The sequence below is a fragment of the Eschscholzia californica genome, unplaced genomic scaffold (genome assembly GCF_041429995.1).
Source record: "Eschscholzia californica isolate CP2 unplaced genomic scaffold, dmEscCali1.0.p SCAF_2, whole genome shotgun sequence".
NCBI classification, from domain to species: Eukaryota; Viridiplantae; Streptophyta; class Magnoliopsida; order Ranunculales; family Papaveraceae; genus Eschscholzia; species Eschscholzia californica.
In genome coordinates, this window is record NW_028238309.1 from 51,785,559 (window position 1) to 51,810,442 (window position 24,884).

Consider the following 24,884-nt stretch of genomic DNA (forward strand, 5'->3'; position numbering starts at 1 on the left):
ATCACATCTTCATGATGTATCAATACATTGTAACGACTAACGTAATCTAAATCACAATTTTAAAATGTGAATAAATAAATTTATATTAAGTTGAAACATTGTATATTATTGAAAAACAAGCACAAGCCTGGGCTAATTCCAATATTCTCAGATTCTAATGATTGATAGTCTATTTTATTTGGTGAACTTCATCCCACATGACAAAGCAATTTCCTCAAAAACTATAGTAAGCTTCGTCCAAATTGTTCACCGACCAAAAACCATATATTAAATGTGAATAAAATAAGTAAGTAAGAAAATTTATATTAGGCTAATTCAACCAAAATCTAATAGATTCACAGAAATTAAACCAAAATCTAATAAATCCACAAACATTGAACCGAAGAATATAGTTGAAATAGTTATGGACAGGCGTTTTGATATCGTCATATGTATAAGAAAAAAATATACATATACATATACATATACATACAGGTTATATGTTAAATAAATCGAATTATTTTATTGCGAATATTGTACAATCGCAGGCAAAGGGTCACAGTATTATCGTGGTAATAATGAGCCAAACTACTAAGTATATAAAATTAGCATTTCATCCCTAGCTACTTGTTGACCCTGACCTGACCACGAAATCGGCATCAATCAAATAAACATAGATAAAATTCAAATATTAGAGGTTGATTTCGGGTTACTAGGTCATAAACGTTTACTGAATTAGGTACATTACTTGAATAAAGTGTTTAAGAATTTAGGATTATTAGTTTAACAGACATTTGAATTAGCTAAATAGTTATTTAGCCAATATTAAAATAGTAATCCATTTGAAAAAATTTCTGAGTAATTAGCTTTTTGCATATCTGGATGATAGGATCTTCTAGATTTCATCCACCTTCTCTATAACCAAAATAATTTAGGCTAATATTAATTTTGATCTTAATTTATGATTTTTTTTTCTTTTTTTTTTTTGCTTGACTAGGTATCTTTTGTAAAATGAGAATTTTTTATTTATTCTAGAGGTTTTATTGCTTAACCTTCTTAATTTTTTAACCAACTTTTAATTTGACCCTAATATTTATTTGTTTTTATCAAGTCAATTTATCTCTTTAGATCTCCATCTTTATTTTGAATTACAATTAGTCTTAATAAATCTAATCAAGGTCCAAGTTCCTTCAATATTTTACTTTTCTCTGTTTTTTTTTCTCAATCTTTTTCTTAAAGTTTTATAAAAGATATTGGAGCAATTTAGTAAGGAAATCTTTAAACGAGGTCAAACATATCTCTTAACGAAAAAAAAAAAAGAGGTCAAACATATGGTTATTAGAGATAAAGGACGAAGAAAGAAACTGGTCATAAACTAGGGGCCTCGCCGATATATTTGTAAGAAGAAACATGACAAATACAACCTCCCTCCTTATGAGTAGAGACTTCCTTAAGAAGTTGCTTGCAAAGCAAGAAATAACTCTCTACTTAAACTTGTTTTATTTTCCCATTTTCTTCTTCTTTTCTAGATGATCTTCACTTTCTCCTTCAACTAGAAATTAAACAAAACCCATTTTGGAAAGAAAACCACCTCTCACTTTCTCTCTCTCTCTCTCTCTAACTTTTAATTCTCTTTCATTAATTTTCATTTGGCACTCTAGCTAGCTAGCTATTTGGTTTCTATATCTTTCAGGTTTAATTCATACTTGAAATAGAATTTTGGGTTTTAATTCTAAAGATTTAATCATGGATAAGAAAAATGAAGAAGGTATAGATTTACCACCTGGTTTTAGATTTCATCCAACAGATGAAGAAATCATATCTCACTATCTTACCAAGAAAGTATGCAATTTAAGTTTCACTTCTATAGCTATGGGAGAAGTTGATTTGAATAAGTGTGAGCCTTGGGATTTACCAAGTATATGTTTCTCTCTCTAACCCTTTCTTTCTTTATTTCTCTCTCTAGGTTTTGTTTTTGAATGAGTTTATAATTAAGGATCTAACTTTTGTTAATTTGGTGTTTAATTTTGAAGGTAAGGCAAAGATGGGAGAGAAAGAATGGTATTTCTTTTGTCAAAGAGATAGGAAATACCCAACAGGGATGAGAACAAACAGAGCAACAGAATTAGGGTATTGGAAAGCCACTGGGAAAGATAAGGAGATCTATAAAGGGAAAGGATGTCTTGTTGGTATGAAGAAAACCCTAGTTTTTTATGGTGGAAGAGCTCCTAAAGGTGAAAAGTCAAACTGGGTCATGCATGAATTCAGATTAGATGGAAAATTCTCTTACTACAATATGCCTAAAAATGCAAAGGTATTTTCCTTTTTCACCTTCATAGATTATTATCAATTCTAACTTTCATTTTGTAGATTCTCTTTCTCTCCAGTCTCCACGATAATTTCCTTTGTGAGACAAAAAATGACTTTACCCGAGCCGTCTCCCGGGTGAATCTCGACCGGATAACGTTGTCCGGCGAGATTCAGAGAGATGACAACTTTTTCTCTCTAAATCTCGTCCTGCCACATCACCTGGCCGAGATTCACTTGGGAGAAGGGCCGGGCAGAGTACCTCTAATGTTGTGAGAGTATGTATGGTCTCTCGTGATCATTATAATCCTTAGTGCGGCCTAATTGGGAAGAAAAACATCTCTCTAAATCCTGTGCGACCACATTTTCAGGCGCGAATACTGCTAGGATAGTAGTCTAGCAGAGTATCACTGTTGTTTTCTCTCTTTCTCTCTCTCCATATATAGTACTAATCTATTTCTTGTTTGGTTTTTCTGCAGGATGAGTGGGTTGTTTGTAGGGTATTTCACAAGAACACAGGGATCAAGAAAAACCCATACTCAGATCCACTTGGGATAAGCTCTTCTACTATTTCAGATGACTTGTTAGCCAGTTCTCCTTCATTGCCTCCACTTATAGATCCTCCTAACTACAATAATCCAAACAGACCTAGTTTAATTCATACAAACAACTACAATAACAAGAACGAAAACGGAATCGGATCAACGAAATGGGAGGTAAGTTTCACAGATGGAAAACAGCTTCATCCTTGTAACCCTAACATGATAAACCAGCTGCAAATGAACCAATCATCTAATATATCAGCTCCAAACTCCTTGGTCCACCCAAGCTCCTACTTCAATTATGGTTCTCAGACAATCTTAAGATCTAGTCAACCTGATTATCAAGCTATCAATGAAAACTATGATCTAAAGAAACAGTTTAAGGTGGAGCAACAATTCACTACTCCTAAAAACCAGTCTATGATTAGCTTCTCACACGATACCGGACTTAGCAACGATGTGAACACCGGGGAGATTTCGTCGGCATATGATATGGGAAGCAATATTTATCAAGAAGATCTTGAAGGGATTTCTTCATATGATCCTCTACTAGATTTGGATTTTCTATTGGATTATTGATCATGAACATTATTATTTAGATGCATCACTAGAATGAGAATCAGTCTTAGCATTTTGTGTTTTATCATGAGTTTCATGTTTTTCTTCATCTTCTCCTATTTAACAGAAGAGATTATAACTATAGGAAAAAAAAAACATCATAAATTATCATATATATAGTATTTGTTCATTTGTTGATATGAATTAGTGTTAGTATATTATTTTGTTTTTGAATTTTTAGTTGTTCTTTTTCTTAATAAGTTTTGTATTGTGTTTGATATGGTTTCAAGTTATAATTAGTGTGATCATGAAAACTATGATATGATTTTTTGAGTAGTAAGAGAAGAATAATACAAGATCTTAGAGCAATCTTCAACGGAATAATGACTTTTTTTTTATAAAAGTCTAGTTGTCTGATATAGATTAAGATTGTTTTTCAGGAGTGCCAAAATAAAGACACTAGAAGAAATTTATACTGTATTTATAATGAAGATTTTCAAAATAACTCTAATTAATACACATGTCTCTCCTAATTTAATAGAAAAAATAATCAAAAATGAAAGTTCGCTATTAATTTAAATTTCAATTTTTGATGAGGTGACAAACCTAGATAAATTCATGAAGACACTCTAATTTAGAACATAAATGTTATTTGGTCAAAAAATGGGAGCCGACCACAGTCTGAAAGCGGGCATATCTGGGTGTTTTCTCTTTATTTGCCAGAATCCTGTCGAGACCAATGGGAGCCGACCACATAAGTTTTAGGTCTGTATTCGACTCTTACTTTTAGGTCAAATATCATTTTCGATTTTAGAATATTTTTCTTGAGAATCTCTATAATAAATATCTTCACATCATCGTTGAGTATCTAATAAAGTGTTCCTTTACTAAAACAACATTACAAAATTTTTTAAAATCATAAACTACATTGAAGCCTAGAGTTAGAGGGTCACATTGGAAAAAAAATTCCCTCATAAAGACCACTGTCAATCTCTTCCACTGTGTGTACAAAATTTCTTGCATTCTTAAAGAAAAGGGTTCTTAAAGTTCTCAAATTGGAGAGAGAGTTTGCATAGTTTTGAGTACTAATTGCTGAGATGTGTGTTGATTTTTCTTTTTTTTGTTAAATTTGGAGATGTGTCGATTAGGATATATGTTGATTAGGATATGTGTTGATTCCATTCTAAATTCTGGTACGTTGTATCAAAATTAAATGTTGGTCAAATATCTAATGATAGGGTAGTAAATGTTGCCCCACAAGGGTGGCAATTAGGGTAAATTATGTGGTTAATAATTGGACGAAAATTAGTTGGAACTACAAAAACAAATTCAAATTGTTTTATATCTCGAGACTGAATTGAGATTCTCTTTCTTAGATGAAACTACTGAGATTCTCATTTCCTATAACATCTCTTATACAACACTCTAAAGACATAACAACTACTTAAAGCATCATTTTCTAGATGGATAAGTTATTTTTAATATTGCGTGAACAATTGAATTCTTCAAGAGAAATCTCAAAGATTTAGTTTTTTTCTTGAGACATCTTAGAACTAAATGTTGTCGTATTATATTAAGATTCATTTTCTGTTTTGCATTGAAAAAAGTTTTTTGTAAAATCCCAAAAAATCTTCGATGATACTTTGGATTTTTCTTTAGGTCTCTATATTTTGGTCTCGGAACAATGAAGAAAGGTTTGCTGAAATCAACTCGACACATTGAGCCCCGTGCAGCCTATAGGCACGAGAAAGTGGATCCGGTCCAGTTCTTCAACCTGATTCCTAATCTGGTCAGAGAGTCAAAGTAGGGATATCTTCTAGAGTGAGCTCAATCTCTCCTAGTTCTACTCGGCTTGTAGAAAACACCGGTGACATGAAAGGCTCAAGCACGCCAGAAACTCACTTTTTATACAGGAATCGTTAACTTTTAGAAAATTTGTGTTAGAAGATACGCCGTCATTAGTATCCTCCTAACAGACAAAGACACGTGACTCTCATCAAAGCCAATGCCCTACCACCGTATCATCTCAGTCGAAATTGAGGCAGATGGAATGTTCGATTTCTCACTCAACATTTGAATTCATCACACAAGTTCCGAATGTAAATGTCTCATTCATTTGGAATATGATTTCAACAAACTTTAGTTCATGCACCTAATGTAAATTAGATGATCATAATTATAAGATGAGGTCACTCACTACATTTTTACATGCATGCACATTCATGAATATCATCCTAACCTCATATCAGTTCATGCACATCATTAACTGTTGCTATTTACACCATCTCTTCTCTCTTAGTAGCTTTTTCTTACATCTCGTCTAGTCTGTTTCCTTATTTGTAGACATTTTAGTGTGATGGGTAACCACTCGTTATCCAAATTAAGAAGGTTAAAACTTAAGGTGCATAATAGGATGACAAAGAAGACTAGACCCTCAATCTTCTTCTTTTTTTATACAAGACCCTCAATCTTTCACTACACCATTTTGTGAAAATAGTCTTATATCCAAAAGAGTACTCAATAAGTAACCACGAATAGAGTAGTTAGGTCCTCTCCGCTCATGCAAAATAACTTAATTTGAACTTGATAATAACAAACTTAACATGATATCAGAGGTAGGCTCAAACACGATACACGAACAGAGAAAAGAATACATGTCAAAGCTGTAAGAATGTCACCCGAGAAGAATCGTGCAGAACAGTCCCCCGTAAAGAAAAAGTAAATTAATAACAAATTATATACTATTCTAAGTCATTTACCTCAATTGTAAATTTAGTTATGAGTTGGATGACTATAAAATCAACACCTTGAGAACAAATTCTACCTACCCCTTTTCTACTTTTCCATTTCTACCATGTGTATGTTTACTCCAAACCTAACTCTCATCTTATCACCCTTGTGATAAATGGTGAAAGCTATGAGTTTCTTGAAGTTTAATTTGTATTCAACTTCTCACATCAGTAGTGAATTACAACTAAGACAAACTCTCTTTATATAAGTAGAGAGGTTAAAAGGAAAATTAGTTAAGAGAGAAAAACTAAAAACAGACTTAACAACTAATTAGAGTTTTTAGTTAAGAAAGTAAATGCTATATACGCCCACATTGGGTGCCTCTTCTCTTTATCAGTTGGAGTGCTTTTCTCTATGTATACGAGTGCTGATATCAGTGGTCGTTAGTTAGGTAGTTAACTTCATCTTCTCCACTTCTCTTCTCTCTGTTCTGCTTCTATACTCTCTTTCTCTTACAGCCCCCTCAAACTAATGACTCATAAAAGTAAGAAGCATTAGTTTGCTTCGTATAAAATCAAATTAAGAGCAGAGAAGGCCCTTTGTAAATATATCAGCAAGATTATGCTCAGAAGACACAAAACAAATCTTCAAAGTAGAACTTAGTACTAAGTCTCGAATGAAGTGATAATCGATCTCTATATGCTTGGTCTTGGCATGGAAAACTGGATTGGAAGCAAGAAACCTAGCACCCATGTTATCACACGACAATGTAAATGGAGTATGAACTGAGATACCCAAATCTTCAAGCAAATAGGAAAGCCATAGCAATTCAGAAGTAGCCAAAGATAAAGCCCGATACTCAGCTTCTGTAGAGGATCTAGAGACAGTGGCTTGCTTCTTGGATGACCAAGAAATCAAGGTGGAACCCAGAAACACACAGTATCCACTTGTTGATCTTCGAGTGTCAGGGCATCCTCCCCAATCTGAATCTGAGTAGGCAGTCAAAATAGATATATCTCCTAGCTGAATAGTGATGCCTGCTCCAAGTGTTCCTTTGAGATACCTGAGAACCTTCTTTAGAAAGACAAGATGGGACGTCCTAGGCTCTTGCATAAACTGAGACAGATAGTTGACACTAAAGGTCAGGTCAGGTCGAGTCATTGTTGCATATTGGAGTCCACCCACCATACTTCTATAGAACATAGCATTAGGAATTAGTTCACTATCATGTTTAGAAAGCCTCTTACCCACAGGAACTGGCACAAGACTAGGCTTAGAGTCAGACAAACCTGCCTTCTCCAACAATTCACAAGCATATTTGGTTTGAGTGAGAACCAAAGAAGAAGATAGTCGACTCACTTCAATACCTAAGAAGTAATGGAGATCACCAAGTCTCTTCATAGCAAACTCTTGAGCTAAATCAGCAAAAAGGTGATCAAGGAGAGCAAGAGATGTGCCAGTTAGGATGATATCATCCACATAGAGGAGAAGTACCATCATATGATTATCATGCTGAAATACAAACATAGAAGTATCTGAAGCACTCATAAGAAAACCCCAATTTTGAAGATATGTGGCAATTCTATTGAACCATGCTCTTGGAGCCTGCTTGAGGCCATAAAGAGCTTTGTGTAAATGACACACAAAGTCAGGATGCTCAGGGTCAGCAAACCCTTGAGGTTGCTTCATATAAACTGTCTCAGTCAATAGCCCATGAAGGAAGGCATTTGAAACATCCAACTGATGAATAGGCCAGTGTTGAGCAACTGCTAGAGCAAGAACAACTCTTACTGATTGAATCTTAACTACTGGACTAAAGGTTTCTATATAATCAATGCCTTCTTGTTGATTGAACCCTTGTGCAACTAACCTTGCCTTATATCTCTGTAAGGAGCCATCAGAATTATACTTTACTCTAAAGACCCATTTACAACCTAGGACATTCATATCAGGTGTCTTAGGGATTAAAGACCATGTCTTATTTTTTAATAGAGCATGAAACTCCTCCTGCATTGCTTTCTGCCAATGCTCACTTTGACTAGCCTCTTTATAACTAGTAGGCTCTAAGATTGAGGGAACTGAAGTATGTGAAAGAAATGTGAGAGCATGAGGTATAGAAAAGTGAGCAACATGATCAGGAATAGTCTTAGACTTGACAATACCACTTTTAAGTCTAGTCCTCATAGGATGTGTGTTTACATCTGAAGAGGGATGAGTGTCAATAGGAATAGAAGTCTCCTCATCCCTAGGTTCCTCAGAATGTAGAATGCTAGAGAAAGGTGATGGCATAACAGAACTTTCTGAGGTAGAGTGTATAGGTGATGGGTAAGTCTGGTCATCAAGGGAATAGGTTGTGTGATAAGATGGTGTTGTAATGTCTATATTTGGTGGTAGGGGTGGAAGAGGAAGGACTTGATAAGATGGGGTAGGGTCTTGTGTTCCAGATGTGCTCATTTGATTCAATGACTTAGTTGAGGCAAAGGGATAACTAAACTCATCAAATATGACAAGTCTGGACACATACTCCTTTTGAGACTCAATGTCCATACACTTGTACCCCTTGTGAGAAGGACTGTACCCAATGAAGACACATTTTGAGGATTTTGGGCTAAGCTTATCATCCTTTATATTTCCCAAATAGGGATAGCAAAGAGACCCAAATACCTTAGTCATGCCAAAATCAGGAATTCTATGAAAAAGAATTTCATACGGAGTTTAATAAGATAGAATCTTACTTGGTGTCCTGTTTATAATGTAGGTTGCTGCAGCATAAGCATGAAACCGAAACTCCTTTGGCATAGAAGCCTGAAATAGTAGTGTGTTACCCACTGAGGTTATTTGCCTATTCTTCCTCTCAGCTCGACCATTTTGTTCTGGTGTGTAGGGACAGGAGCTTTGGAATCGAATTCCATGTTTTGTCAAATGAGATTGAAACTCTCCTTTGCTTAATTCAGGAGCACCATCACTTTGAAACCTCTTAACAGGTAGAGAGAATAGTTTCTCATTATGTATCTGAAAGTGTTGGAAACACTTTAAGCTTTCAGACCTTAGCTTCATAGGATATATCCAAAAGAACCTGCTGTAATCATCAAAAAAGAGTATATAATATCGAATTCCAGACTTAGTAGTGACAGGTGTGTAGGGATTTAAACCCTTCTACTAGTGTTTATAGCGGAAATATGACATCTAATGTCTACACTAGTATTCCCAGGATCACATGCAAAACTAGTAATTAATCTAATGGAGATAGTAGATTACCTTAATCGCTTTTCCCTCGAACTAGTTGAATTGATTGAAGAAGACCAAGAGCTTCAAGTGTAGCTCCTCTACTTGGGACACGAGCAATCAATTTGATCTCCCACCTTGTTGTATAGCTAGCACACCAATGGTGGTTGAAAAGAAGAACACCTTCTTTTTGACTAGATTGATAGTAATGGGAATTAACTCACTTTCTCCTCTCTACTTGATGTGGTAGAGTAAGAAAGCTTAGAGAGAAATTCCACACCTTATTCTCTGCCCTAAGAGTGTTTATATAGAACCCTAATAAGAATCCACCTCCTTTTAGGTTTCCTAAAACACCCTTTAGAATAAGATTTAGGGAAATAGTCGAAAATAGCAACTATTGATATTTTCTCAATTCCCTAAGGAGGAGGTGCCCAAACACCACGAAAATTGGCAGATATAATGTTTATTATATCAGCAACTAACCCTCCAAAATTCAGCCCAATCCGAGTCCTAGAAGTACCCGAACCGGTCTAGGCCCAAAAAAACCCTGTTTTTGGCCTTTTTGTACTATCTTTGCCTAATTCCTTTTTAGGCCTATGAGATATGTTTATGGGACACTCCCATGATTATATCTCACTCCCACTAGTCATATCCTAGATCAATTTGTCACTCTTATGTGTAACCCGTTGTAGGATCCGATCGAAGTTAGCCGCGAATTACTTCGTAATTCGACGATTGTAGTTGGTCTCTAGCTACAACTCTACGATCCCTAAATCAATCGGACTTGATGATCTTCCACATCAATTGTCCTATCCGACAAATTGTTCGCATTGTCACCTTGGTCGAAGGACATCTCCTTCAACTCCTTCAAGGTGCTGGACCCCAAATGTCACAATGTACTAACTCAAAAGGAGCAGTAGTTGAACTCTCTAATGTGGGAAAGGGTAATCTCTGACTCTTTCCCATTTGACATGATGAACAAACATTTTTAAAATTCTTGGAAGTGATTTTGATCAAATTATCCTTTTCTAAAAATGAAATAACTTCTTGAGAAGCATGTCCCAGCCTATTGTCAGCAGTTGCCTTTGCTATACAAGCCATTTCCCCTTCTTCCTTAGGTACTATATGAGGATCCAATTGAAAATCAATGCTATATAGGTTGTTTATCATTGGTCCTTCAGCTAAAGTATCTTTTGACCAAAGATCTCTTATAAGAAAACCCCATGGAAGAAATTCCACACTACAGAAATTTTCTTTTGTAAATTTAGAAATTGATAGCAAGTTTTTCTGTATAGATGGGACATGGAGTACCTTTTTAAGCTGAAAAGTATTTGACCCAGTGACTAATGTTGTCTCACCTGTGCTTGCAATGTCCAAACACTTTCCATCTCCAATCATGACTCCATTTGACCCTTGATAAGGAGTCCTTGATTTTAGGTTTTCTTTAGTATGTGTCATATGGCTGGTAGCTCCTGTGTCTGCTATCCATCTTTTATCTTTCATATCTACAGATGAATAGGCATGTTCATGAGTGAGTATCTCATCATCAAGTGCAACACCAAAGTGAGCATGTTCTTCATCATTCTCTTGTGAATCCATTTCTTCCTCCTCTTCTTCTTCATCTTCAATTTCTTGAAGATGCAAATTTGCAAAATTTCTTGTTGATGACTTTGAAGCTTCTGAGGAGAAGTCTTTGAACCTCATTCTACATTGTCTGGCAGTATGACCCCACTTATAACATATGCCACAAGGCACAGTAGTGAAATCAAAGAATGTGTTTGGGTTTCTTGGTTGAACAGTAGGTTGTCTGAATTGAGACTTTTGACTATATTCTGAATTTTGATTTTGTGTTAGAAATCTCATTGATGATGGTCTAGGGGTGTTCTTGTTCTGAAATTTCTTAACAAAATACATTTCACTTGAATCATTGGTTGAATCTTGTTCTTTCAACCATTGTTCATGGTGGGTTAACCTACTTCTAAGTTCTCCAAAACTTAGCAACCCATCTCTATTTTGTACTGTAATTACAAATTGGGAGTATTCCTTCCCTAATCCTTGAAGAACAATTCTTGTTAGCTCAGGTTCAGATACTTTATCATTTACAGCTACAAGAGAATCAGCAAGATTCTTGATTTTACTCAAGTATTCAGATATAGAAGATGATCCTTTCTTAATATTTTGAAGCTTATTCCTTAATGATGACTTTTGTGCTTCAAATTCTTGAAGAAAAACCATCTCTAAATAGCACCAAATCTCTCTAGATGTCTTTAAACCTAAAATATCTGAAGCTATAGAATGTGTGATCGTAGCTTTTATGTAAGATTTCACAAAGCTATCAGTTTTCCGCCATTGGAGATAAGCTGGGTTAGCTACATCTCTTCCTTCCTCTACAATTAATTGAGGGGGTTCACTATAGGTGCCATCAATGTAGCACACTAGGTCATTTTCTATCAAGGCATTTTCGACTTGATCGTTCCACACAAGGAAATTTGATCCATCTAATCTAGCAGATATGAGATTTGTGAGATTTGGATTGTAATTTACCTGAATTTGATTAGGGTTCATCCTCGATTGTTGAAGTTTAGCTATGTTGATGAAGACTGGTATCTCTGATTCTATGATAACAGAAGATCAACTTCTTCCTTAATTCTTGATTTCAAATTCTACTTTGAAAATCGATTTCTAGGGTTTTGGCTCTGATACCATGAAAGCTATGAGTTTCTTGAAGTTTAATTTGTATTCAACTTCTCACATCAATAGTGAATTACAACTAAGACAAACTCTCTTTATATAAGTAGAGAGGTTAAAAGGAAAATTAGTTAAGAGAGAAAAACTAAAAACAGACTTAACAACTAATTAGAGTTTTTAGTTAAGAAAGTAAATGCTATATACGCCCACATTGGGTGCCTCTTCTCTTTATCAGTTGGAGTGCTCTTCTCTATGTATACGAGTGCTGATACCAGTGGTCGTTAGTTAGGTAGTTAACTTCATCTTCTCCACTTCTCTTCTCTCTGTTCTGCTTCTATACTCTCTTTCTCTTACAAATGGAATTACACAATTATCCTCAAGCTAGCAGTCTCATATCACATATTAAAAAGAGACTAAAAATTATATTATACTTATCGTAGACCTAAATGAGAATCGACCGTCTTAAGTTTAGAGAGAGAAAGTCTATCAAGAAAGAGAAAGATGACGAAAAAACATAAAGGCAATTGATTCCATTTTCGTATGGATCAAGTTTTCACATTAAGTTTTTCCTGGTGTCAATATAGAGACACTTTAAACTTTTCTTGTCTCCAATGGAGATCTATGAAATGCTTATACTTAATAGACATGTCACTTTTAGATTTAATAAATAAAAAGTAGTTAAAAAGTAAGGGTTTCTATTGATTTAAATTTTGGATTGACACTTAGAGAGTCTCAAGGAGACAATCTAATTTCAGAGTGTCTCTCTTGAGAGTCTCTATTAATAAATGATCCACATCGTTACTGAGTGTCTAGTAGGGTGCACCATTGCAGAAGGTTTTTTGACCAAATCTCTAAACATCCCAAGTGACACTCTAAATTTTAGAGTTTGCGTGTCACATTGAAGTTGCTCTTAAAAAGCATATATCTTTTCTACACGGTAGTGCAGAAAGATAAGATGGACCAGTTATTATTAGCTTACGTGGTAAATCAGACGGTTCATATTGTACAAGATGAGTAAAACTTGTGTCAGTTGGCCTCATGTTCTCATGTTCTTATGATCCTATCTAGTTGTCCTTAGTAGCCACATCATTTACAGGTCATTCATTTACTTTATTTTCATTTTATTTAAAATATCCATCGGAACTTGTATTTCTAAATTTGTGTTAAATCACAACCATAAGAAGGCTAGATAACCATTTTATGTTTTATATTCATCTTTTTTTCTCAAACAATTGACTACTAACCACTAGATAAATGTTTCTCTTTGCTCTCTCTCTCTCTCTGTCTCTCTCTCTCTCTCTCTCTCTCTCTCTCTCTCTCTCTCTCTCTCTTTATATATAGGGTTATTTCCCTAATGGCCCCCTACTTTGTGACCAGCTTCCCGCCTGGCCCCCTACTTTACAAGAAATACCCATATGGCCCCCTTCCGTTCTAACACCGTCACTCTCTCTCCTCCATCATGTTTTCTCTCTCTGCCAACTCACGCCACATCATCTATAACGCCACCTCATCACCTTCTCCGGCAGAGGTCGCCGGCCGGCCAAAATTCCGGCCGGCGACCTTCAATTTTTTTCTCTCTCTAAAATTTTTTTTTTTTTTTTATTTCTTCTCACATCTCTCTCTCTCTCTCTAAACTCCGGCGAAGGGGGTTTCCCTTCGCCGGAGCTGTTCGTGATGAACAGACCGGTCTGTTCATCACGAACAGCAGATCTGTTCGTGATGAACAGACCGGTCTGTTCATCACGAACAGCAGATCTGTTCGTGATGAACAGACCAGGTCTGTTCATCACGAACAGCTCCGGCGAAGGGAAACCCCCTTCGCCGGAGTTTAGAGAGAGAGAGAGATGTGAGAGGAAGTTAAAATAAATAAAAAAAAATTTTTTTAGAGAGAGAAAAAAAAATTGAAGGTCGCCGGCCGGAAATTTGGCCGGCCGGCGACCTCTGCCGGAGAAGGTGATGAGGTGGCGTAACAGATGATGTGGCGTGAGTTGGCAGAGAGAGAAAACATGATGGAGGAGAGAGAGTGACGGTGTTATAACGGAAGGGGGCCATATGGGTATTTCTTGTAAAGTAGGGGGCCAGGCGGGAAGCTGGTCACAAAGTAGGGGGCCATTAGGGAAATAACCCTTTTATATATATATATATCTTGTCAAAGAGATGACATGAAACCCATGGAGCTGACGTCTAAATAAATTGGGTAAGGTCACATATCATGACTTGGTACATGAAGCCTCAAAAAAATTCTTCATGTACATAACTTTACATGTTTTACAACTCAACAAGCACCATTGGATGTTTGGATTTATGCTGCAAATCTTTGAGATTTTTACATGAAATGTTCCTCAATGGCCCACATAGTGTGTGTATAATAGATCTCGTGACGTATATACGACTGCACCGATAGTACTTGTGTAGAATCTCATATGTAACACTTATGTGTAAACGAGGATCTTTTCAAACTAAAAATCTATTTCGTAACCAAATTTGATGAAGAAAAAATAATTTTCAATACCCTTTTCTTAATTAAAAATTTTATGTTATAGAGAGCACCATTGATTTCACTTTTGTTTGTTCGTTCAGTCTCCTATATTTTTATTTGTATTTATTTTAGTATTACGAGCATATTTTTTACTCTTAAAAGAATATTAGGTTGTGAAATAAATATCTACCAAAAAGAAGTCAAAATTACTCTTGCCTCGACTCTTACCATTCTAAAATCTAATTATTTAAAAAATAATCCCGGAGAAGAAATGTATTCAAAAAATATTTAAAATGTGTCATCTAGTCATAAATTTTCTTAGCTAATTATAGAAAATTCTTAGGATATAAGTGATTAATTTCCTTGTAATATTGACCTAGCTTAAGAAATTTTATTAAATTGTCCTTATTCCCCGAAAGGAACTGCCTACCCATATGGATTATCGATGTGTCGATAGAATGTTGATTTTGTTAGGAGTATAATGTTTTATTCAATTGATTGACGTTCAGCGAGATTATCGGTTATTAATCTTAATCATGGTTGTTTGGTTTTATTTATCTTCTAATTGAATATTAGGTTTGTTTTTATCTATAGATACACATGCATCGACAAAGAAATGAAATATATATATCATTAAGAAAAGACAATTTACTTATTCCATACACAAAATACACAAATTGACATAGTTACAAATTTTCACCTTATTTACTGCAGAAATTAATTTGTATATTTCTATCATGTTAATCTGATTGCTATTATAGATCAAAATTCAAATCAGCCGCATGGGCCTCACGGGCTTGTAACCCAAACTGGTAGGTGTCCCTCTAGAATACATGAGTTCATGGGTTCGAGTCTTAGGGACCATAATTTACTTTGTGGAATGGTCTCATGTTAATATAGGTAATAGGTACGAATTATAGTAGCTCTTGTTCTTGGCATATTTAGTGTTCGTCTCATGTCATGTTTAGGGTTATATCTCTTTGCTTATGTGATGCAGGGGCACCCGGCGTGGAGACTATTTCCATGACTGGACCCGGTCATGGACCAACCGGCCAGAGATAGTAGATTTAGAAAGTCCTTATTTTAGTATGAGTATTAATTAATTTAGGTTTAGGAATTATGCTATTTTAATATTCCAATAATTGGAAAGGTCCAGATTTGAGTCAAGTTATTTAGGCAGTTGCAGTATTTAATTATTTAAGAAGTCTAATTCAAGTCTATCTAGGAAAGTCCAGAATCCTATAAAAGGATATCTAGTTTGTCTATTATTCTCATATTGAAGAGAAAAACCCCATTGAAGTTAATCAAAGTTTACAGTTTATTCAGTTATTTACAGTTGTTTACAGTTATTTTGATCGTTCTTCGTATTAGTTTAGTTTATTCTTAAATTCCGCTGCGTTCTACATCATGTGGTATTCAGAGCCACCAAAGTTTTTGGCTAATGATTCTAGAAATTTTTTTCCAGACCAGTTACATCAGTATCAATCGTATTATATTCGTCAAGATGATTATATTCAATCAAATTATACTCATCAAGAGATAACGAATCAATGCTCATGTTCATCATGTTTATATGCGAATAATGACTCGTACAATTATCATTGGAATCCGGGAGAAATCGAACGAGAAACCCCTCCACAACCTTCTCCTTGTCAGTACCAACCCTCACCACCGCCACCACCAATGTGTTATACACCATCACCTTCATCTTATTATTACCCGACACCATCCTCAGAAATACAACCACCACCACCACCATACTATTATTATACACCACTTCCTTGTTCATCACCGTATTCACCACCGTCTTCAACACCACCTCCGTACTCTTATTATTCACCATCACCTCAATCATCATATTATTCTACACCTACAACAGTTACTACAACTTTTGAAGTCGAAAGAGGGAACAGTGAAAGAGAACATGTAAGAGAAATTTTACCACCGCAACCATCTTCTCTTTTTGGAACACTTCAATCACTTAAGTGCGAAACCGATAGGATGAAAAATAATTGTGACAAGTTTGAGGCCGTATTACTTCGAACATCTTCCCCGCCTATTATGTCCCCAAACCATGAAGAAGTAACATATACTCAAGAAGGACATGGCATGAAAATAGAAAAAGATGAGTTCGATGTTGATGAACCATACTACGATGTTATTAAAGAAGATAATTCCCAATTTCATATGGATTCAGTATCACCGGCAGTTCCTCCTCCCCCTTCAGTAATCTCATCTAGGGTTACACCAGAAACTGTTAGATTAGCAGTCAATTCTCTTCTCAAATGGAACAAATCAAAATCCAACGATAAAAACCCTCAACTATTTGAACAAGACGATTTCTTCTACCTTGTCTTAGCCCTAAAAAAAATCCCACCTAAAGGTCGTACTAACCCTTATAAAATCCCTCTTCCTCACTCTCTTCACCCATCTGATTCAACCGAAGAACGTTGCTTAATCATCGATGATCGTTCTAAATCTTCTCTCTCATCTGAAGCAGCTAAGAAAAAGATCAAATCTGAAAATGTTCCTATTTCCAAAGTTCTCAAACTTTCTAAACTCAAGAAAGATTATCGTGCTTTTGAAGAAAAACGAAAACTTCTTGGTTCTTATGATATGTTCTTCGCTGATAAACGGGTAATTCCTTTCCTTCCAAAGCTATTAGGTAAGCAATTTCTTAAGAAGAAGAAAATTCCTATTCCTGTTGATCTTACTCACAAGAATTGGAAAGAACAGATTGAAATTTCTTGTGGTTCAGCTATTCTTTACTTAAGAACTGGTACTTGTAGTGTAATAAAGGTCGCTAGGGTTTCTATGGAACGTGATGAAATTGTTGATAATGTTATGGCTGCAATTGAAGGAGTAGCTGCGATTGTTCCTAAAAAATGGTTAAATATTCGTTCTTTCCATTTAAAATTGTTGGAGTCTTTATCTTTACCTGTTTACCAGTCTGTCCCCGATTTAGGTTTAAAGATTGAAGGGATAAAACAGATAAAGGAGCTTAAAGATGGACACTTAACTGAGAAAGGAGAAGAGATTCTGAAGAAGATCATGAAGAAGAAGGGATCAAAAAAGGGTAGAATTCATGATGTTAGATACATGGATAATCAACTTGATGAGGAATTAGACGATATATCTGGTGAGGGTACTGAGAAGGTTCATGACTTATCATTACTGGTAGTCACTCCTCTTTCTCTAAGGTTGGAAATGGCTGAAGAAGTTATGCTTTCTTTAATTCCTAGGAACACCACTACTCCTGCCAAGAAGGCACAGATCCTCGCTAATTACTCGAGCAATCAACCTATTGTGTTGATTACGTTACATGTCGGCAAGATAACTGTAACAAGAGACCGCAACTTGTTGGTTATGGTTTCTAGACTTAATGAAGTTGAACGTGGAATGTTAGTCCAAGTTAATAAAAAGGAAGAGGCAAACAAGGTCATGCATCAGAAGAAATTTAAGTTTCTTTTTAAAAAGAACAATTTGGTATTTGCAATCTTCCTCGTCAAACTACATCATAGGTTTCCGTTTGTCGTTGGTGACTTGGTCCCTTTCTCTATACATCGGATTTCATACACTGTTCGTGCAAAGTGGGAGTTACGAATCGCCTTGGGGGTATTCATCGTATGCGGGTCCATCAAATTAATTTCTTCGTCGAAACGGTTCGGGACGAACCTCGTGGGAGAAGGGGAAGCTGATGCAGGGGCACCCGGCGTGGAGACTATTTCCATGACCGGACCCGGTCATGGACCAACCGGCCAGAGATAGTAGATTTAGAAAGTCCTTATTTTAGTATGAGTATTAATTAATTTAGGTTTAGGAATTATGCTATTTTAATATTTCCAATAATTGGAAAGGTCCAGATTTGAGTCAAGTTATTTAGGCAGTTGCAGTATTTAATTATTTAAGAAGTCTAATTCAAGTCTATCTAGGAAAGTCCAGAATCCTATAAAAGGATATCTAGTTTGTCTATTATTCTCATATTGAATAAAAAAACCCCATTGAAGTTAATCAAAGTTTACAGTTTATTCAGTTATTTACAGTTGTTTACAGTTATTTTGATCGTTCTTCGTATTAGTTTAGTTTATTCTTAAATTCCGCTGCGTTCTACATCATTATGAGCTGAATTCTTCTTTTGACATTTCTTCACTAAACTAACAACTATTGGGGCAATTGATTATACACACATACTCTGAAAAACCAAAAGTTACAAGTTCGATTAAGGGTTCAGATGAAATCATCATTTATTGACTTGTATTAAGTATATAAAAAAGGTGGGCTTCTACTTTCATTTAATGTACCTAGCACAAGGGACTTCATATAGCCTTTAAGTCTACTGATCGAAGAGGACAGCTATCAGTCACTGTTCATGAATGCCGTCTTAGCTCAGCTGGTAGAGCGCGTGGCTTTTAACCACGTGGTCGTGGGTTCGATTCCCACAGACGGCGAATATTTTAGTTTTTTTTTTTTTTTTCTGATGACGAGAAAACTGCTATTTCCCTCTGCCCTGAGTTCAGCTGCCAGAACAGTGGCAGTCCCTAGATAATGGCTCATTGAGCCTCAATCCCCTTATCCACCCACAAAAAGTATCCTGGCCACCTGCAGCTGCATTGCGCGGGTTAACCTTTCGAAGACCAATCAGTGTTTACCTTCTTTACCCATCGAGGAGCCAATTCATTCATAGACAGTGAATGCAAGATCCGAGTCCAGTATGTGCAGCTAACGAGGACATTTTATCTAGAGAGTATTTGGTCACATGAACTCCAGTCGAAGCCTGTTTCTGAATAGAGAGAAGGGAAAGTTTGGAGCTAAACAGATTACTTGCTTGAGTGTTTTGAATGCTTGTATTCGGATAGGATTAACGGAGGGGCGGCAATTTTGTTTTTTTTTTCGAAACAATAACCACTAGGTATAAGTTGAAACACCGATGTTTATCCAATTGGTATATAGTTTTCTGCCAGAAATCTACTTCCTACTGAGGAAAGAGAAAAAAACTGAAACTAAGAACAATTTAACATCATTACCGAGATTTCAAGATTGTTTTTGTTATTCCATAAGTTTTAACAATACTTACCAAACCAATTCCAACTTCTCCACCACTCACATAGACAATTCAAATTATTCTCAACTTCAATAGAAAAGGATAAGAAAAGATTTACAAACAACTAGCACATTCTGCGATCTAATCCGATACCAATGTGATATATTCACCAAGCCCATACTCAAATCATCTCTGTGATGGCTCAATGGTCCTGATATTTGCACCTGTCATCCCTTCAAGTTGCTCCTTGGTGATATCCACGAAATGGCCTACCATTTCGTGAAACTGCTTCAACCCAGACAATGGAAGAATAATGGACGAACGATCAGAGCCTGCAACCTACAAATCATGATCGAAAATAATTAGAGCTTAATAGACTGGAAAGATGAAAGATCGGCATCAAATATAAACGTGCATAGATACCTCGGATATCTTCAAGAAATGGCCTCGGTTGTTGCTTCCGAGATCAAAGAAGAACCTCTTTTGATCAGCTCTGATTACTTTTGAAGTACCCAGGTTTCCAATTTCTTGACGAGGCAATTCGATCACCCTATCTACATTTATATCGGGTGGTGGAGCAGGTTGACTGCTGTGGCCAGCTATGAAGCCAGCACCCACATCATCTGAAAGGCTAGCAAGGCGTTCCGAAGGTTCAGAGCTTTGCTGCTTCCACACAGAGAAAGGCCACGTCAGTCTCACAGTAGCAAACTAATGCTGATGTGACAGTATAAGTGGAACAAACAGGAGAGAGAGAGAGAGAGAGAGAGAGAGAGAGAGAGAGAGAGAGAGAGAGACCTGATTAGGTAGGATGAAGAGGCTTGCAGCTTCATTAATTTCCGCTAAAATGTTCCTGAATGCTGCCCATCCTTCATCTCTCCCACTTCCGGCTGGAACTATAATCGTACTACGGTTTCTGCTAACTGATGCTTCTGAAACCTGCAATATTAAGATACATAATCGTGTAGGCATGAGGGGTAGTTTCGTGGATGACCCAGATGCCAACTAAACAAAGTTTCTCTGAACTTTAACACTGGTAGAAAATTAGATATATTATGCAAAATGCAGATTCTAAGCCTAGACTATTAAACAACTTCTAAATTTTTTCGGTTTCCGGAATAAGAATGGCGGATGCTTGAGATTTCAAAGCGGCTAAAAAACGGACATGATATCAAAATTTGACATCATGGGTCGAAAATGCTCATGGATAACTTACGACATTACGAAGTCTCACATACTCCGACCCCCTTATATTAGTCTTTTACTATCACTCCGTATATAGAAACAGTTTCAGGATTTATGTGAGCAAAAAATTATATTTTCTAAGCATCCAATTAACATGTTACACAATAATTTTACAGTCAGTTCTTCGAGGCTCTTATAGGTCACACTGGAGAACCTTTTCCTTAAAAGGAATTGTCGCAAGCAAAGATTCCAAAAAGTTTGTGCTCTTTACACAGGATGTGTGTGTGGGAAAAATCCATACTGACTAGTCAATTCAGACTTCAAACTTCTATATGCCTAATAAACGTTTCTTATGCAAAGAGACATAAACCCAAACCTTTGATGGTCATGAAGTTTCAAAAGATGAGACTAGTTGACTATTTCGGAGATAAAATGCACAGGCGTTCAGAATCTTCAGATACAAGGAGTTAGCAGAATTCAACTTTAACAATTTATGCCGAACATGCAATACTTTCATGATATCTCTCTTGTAATCCTCTTGAGGTTTCTCTTTCCCTTGCCCTTGGTATGCACACGAAGATTGTTACTCATTTTCTTCTTCGTCTTTCGGCTTCTTAATGCATTCTGTCTTCTCAATTTTTTGAAAAGAACAACTAATTCTAATAGGAACTAATCGAAATGTTTGACGAACAAGGTAGTAAGCAATACAATGACCCGACCGAACCAAACCAAATGTATAAGGATCGAAAGTTAACGAAACTCAGGACTAATGGAACAAAATGTTTAAGCCATTCTCAAACAAAGAAGAGCTAAAGATCATAGAAATTCAACTATCTTCAATTTGATCTTCACAAACAACAACAACAACAAAAGTGTAAAGATAAACATGAATTACCTTCAAAAAGCGCCCTCTTTTATTCTCACCTATATCAAAGTAAAACACCTAAAACAACAAAAATCATTAGTTGAAATAGATCAATACTCATTGAGTAGCCTGGATCAGACTTCCAAGAAAAGCATAAACCCTAAAAAAAAGAGAGAAACTTGCATCACTAATTCACCATTATACCTTGGTATCGAGTTGCAATTCCTTGCTAAGGACTTCTTGATCACCAGAATTGACATAACAATTGAATATATCTAAGAACCAAACAATGCCACCAACAGGAACAATTATAGTCGATCTAGTAGATGAAGTTTTCTCAGAGATCTTCAAATACCTACCACGAGGATTTTCCTTCAAATCAAAGTAGAATAGCTTATGCTCTACTTGTAAGGTTTTACAGAGAAGTTCAACATCATTACCACCTGAATTTCCTTCCATTTCTCAAACCAGAAACAAAACCCTAAACCCTCTTTTACCTACTTTTGATTTTCACACCAAATGATGAATCAACAACGCCTAGAGTGAATACCCTAACCCTAATTTTAGGTGTAGATGAAGAAATTTAGAAAAAGTTGAATACTTGGTGTGTTTCAATATTCGTCTTCTTCTTCTACTTGTGAGAGTTAGGGTTAGGGTTTGGAACCATTGTGTTTGTTGACTAAATCTGTTTATCATCCTTTCTTTTTAACAACTTCTTCCTTCCCAAACAAATCAGCGTTTTTTACTCTTCTCTTGGCAACACTTGTTTTTCACTTTCACCCTCTCCCTCTCTCCCTAAACTGAGTAAAAGAATTGCTAAAATGCGCCGGGTGACGTGAGATGTTTATCCTACACTATATTTTATATAGATTATAGATTTAAATTACTATTTTAATGTGAATGAGATCCACATAAGTTTGTAGATGAATATTAGATAATTCTTTCACAAGTAAATTGGATCAAGATATCTTCGAAAATCCTTTCAACAAAAAAAAAAATATCTTCGAAAAAAAAAGAAAAAATAAATAGGATTAAGATGGATAAGATGTGAGGAAGCAACTATCTTCATTTCGTGGCACCACCTGTTTCTTTTTTTTGTTAATAAATACATAAAATAGTGGCACCACCTTTTAATAGATTGAATTTTGAGATGATATTTTATCTTTTTTATTATCATGTTATTATCCCTTTATAGTTCATCAAAAAAAAATGTTATCCCTTTATGAAATTTCTCGATTATATATTACTTTTATACTTTCTCACACACAAAGAAGGAAGGCTACTCTTTCAAAAAAAAGAAAAAACAAAGAAGGCTACTAAAAGGTGGACTAAACTCGATCCACTCTAAGAAAACCTCCATCTTCAATTCTATGAGCAATGGTATATTTCTGTCTTTTTTTTAGAAAAAAAAAAGGTTTATTTCTATATGAAGTCAAATTCATAGTGTTCTAAATATTTTTAATCGATTGACATCTTTGAGAAAGTAGTAAAAAAGATATAGTAATGGAGACTCACGGAAAACAAATCAAGATTCTTAGATGTAATAAAAATCTAACCTTGACCCTGAGTAATCAATAAAAACCTAAAAACTAATCCAATTGGTTTGATTTACCATTAGAACCAGATACAATCATTTTTTTTTTGTTGAACTACTAGATACAATCATTTGAGTTGTAATAAGTAATAACTCCTAAATTTAATAATTGACCATATAAGGGTTCTTCTCTACGTGAGGAAGGAAACTTATAAATACGCCGACCATTTGGTCCAGCAGTGAGGAAAATAATCTTCCTCACAGACCCCCTAAACATCTGAAACCCTAAATTTCGTTTAGCTTTGGTCATTGTAGAGATGTTGAATAAAGATGCAGCGCGAATATGACAAGTTATTAGCCACAACCATTGCAATTTCATGGCTAAGTAGTTAATCTTCTCTTTAAACTTTCACATAAAAAGAATTTATGATAACTTGTATACGAAAAAGGGTCGTGATTCAAAGAGCTCGAGTTCACGCCGTGAGGTGTGAGCTCGAACTCTGATGTCGTTGGATTGTATGATTACTCCACGTCCACCCTAAATTTCTTCTTAAATTAAGGCAACCTACCACAACCGTGAATTAGATTTGGAAGGACAACTTGCATTCACACGGGTAATAATAAATAGTGTAGAATAAGTCTTGCTAAGTTATTTATTTACTATTATTGCCATTGATCAATTCATAGGCACAATACAACACCCTACTGCATTTCACTTTCGATGAATCTTAAAATACTTCTAATTCATGCACAACAAAATAATAGTAAAATTATTCAGAAAATTAATTAGCATACTTCTAAACATAACAAAATAAGTAGTAAAATTCTTGAGAAAATTAATTAGCTACTAAGGAATTCCATGCCTCGTTTTTTGGTCCAATCCAATGTGCCCATTGAACTGCACAAGGTAGACAATATCGAGGTCAACCTTTATATATTTGTAGAATTGGAGCATTTTCTTTTAGAATTGCCTTGACAAAGTGATTTTTCCTCTCAGATATTATATTTACAATAATCTTTGGCTCTTGGGGCACCACCCCTAAGCGGTGGATACGTTATATTTTGAGTTTCGGATAGCACGCACAAAACACAATTGAAAATAGTAGCAAATAAGCAACCCATATCAGGTAAAGTAAAATAATTTCCCTTACCACAATATTCTTCATAATAGTCAAGTATTTTTCTAATATATATGTACCAATCAACACCCAAATGCTCAGAAAATAAAACTTCACTTTCTTTTAACGTTTCAACCATTTTCTTACGAGCAATTATCCATCCATCTTCTTTGTCCAAACCTAAAAGTTCTGCACAACATATGTATCCACAATGACCATCACCTAAAACATCTTCTAACCTTTCAATCACATGTTGTTTAACCTTTACACTCAATTCGGACAATAAACTCTCTAACACCCATTCATTAGACATATCTTTTAACGTGAAATTTTGACTAACATAACTCATCTTCTTTGTATTTTGGTTATGACAACTTAACAACTAGTCAGAATAAAGAGATATTATATTTATGTCCCACTATGAGGTGTTGTCTTCAATTTCATGTGAAAGGTTCTCGTTGAGGTCCGGTAAGAGATTTTTTCTTTTTATTAATTGAATAAGCATCAACCATGTAGGGACCCTTCAAATAATCAAGATCATTAGTAAATTTTTGAAATTTTCTTTCAAATTACGTGTAACTTAAAATTATTGTTACCTGACTCACTAGAATGTTGATGTCGCTGCCTGTACTAGAA

General features: G+C 35.5%; 3 protein-coding genes and 1 non-coding gene across 5 annotated transcripts; 3 read left to right on the forward strand and 1 right to left on the reverse strand.

Annotated features, from left to right (window-relative positions):
* Nucleotides 1-1,422: 1,422 nt before the first annotated feature.
* LOC147558848 (NAC domain-containing protein 87-like) lies at nt 1,423-3,584 on the forward strand. Its single transcript, XM_086657639.1, has 3 exons — nt 1,423-1,897; nt 2,013-2,293; nt 2,766-3,584. Exons 1-3 carry the CDS (start codon nt 1,726-1,728, stop codon nt 3,405-3,407), a joined length of 1,095 nt encoding a protein of 364 aa, XP_086513765.1. The 5' UTR covers nt 1,423-1,725; the 3' UTR covers nt 3,408-3,584.
* A 12,091-nt stretch (nt 3,585-15,675) lies between these two features.
* On the forward strand, nt 15,676-19,199 carry LOC147558849 (uncharacterized). Its single transcript, XM_086659118.1, has 2 exons — nt 15,676-17,946; nt 19,026-19,199. The coding sequence occupies exons 1-2, from the start codon at nt 15,916-15,918 to the stop codon at nt 19,197-19,199; spliced, it is 2,205 nt and encodes a 734-aa protein (XP_086515244.1). The 5' UTR covers nt 15,676-15,915.
* TRNAK-UUU (transfer RNA lysine (anticodon UUU)) lies at nt 18,884-18,956 on the forward strand. Its single transcript has one exon. It is a non-coding gene; the product is annotated as a tRNA-Lys (tRNA).
* A 286-nt stretch (nt 19,200-19,485) lies between the features above and the next one.
* LOC147558851 (transcription factor Pur-alpha 1-like) lies at nt 19,486-22,433 on the reverse strand. 2 transcript variants are annotated; one of them, XM_086660565.1, is made up of 5 exons: nt 21,801-22,433; nt 21,627-21,674; nt 20,345-20,485; nt 19,973-20,212; nt 19,486-19,888 (listed from the first exon to the last, which is right to left on the reverse strand). In XM_086660565.1, the coding sequence occupies exons 1-5, from the start codon at nt 22,053-22,055 to the stop codon at nt 19,736-19,738; spliced, it is 837 nt and encodes a 278-aa protein (XP_086516691.1). In that variant the 5' UTR covers nt 22,056-22,433; the 3' UTR covers nt 19,486-19,735. The 2 variants fall into 2 exon arrangements, with proteins under 2 accessions (XP_086516691.1, XP_086516690.1); XM_086660564.1 differs by having other exon boundaries at nt 19,973-20,215; nt 21,801-22,374.
* Between the last annotated feature and the right edge of the window lie 2,451 nt (nt 22,434-24,884).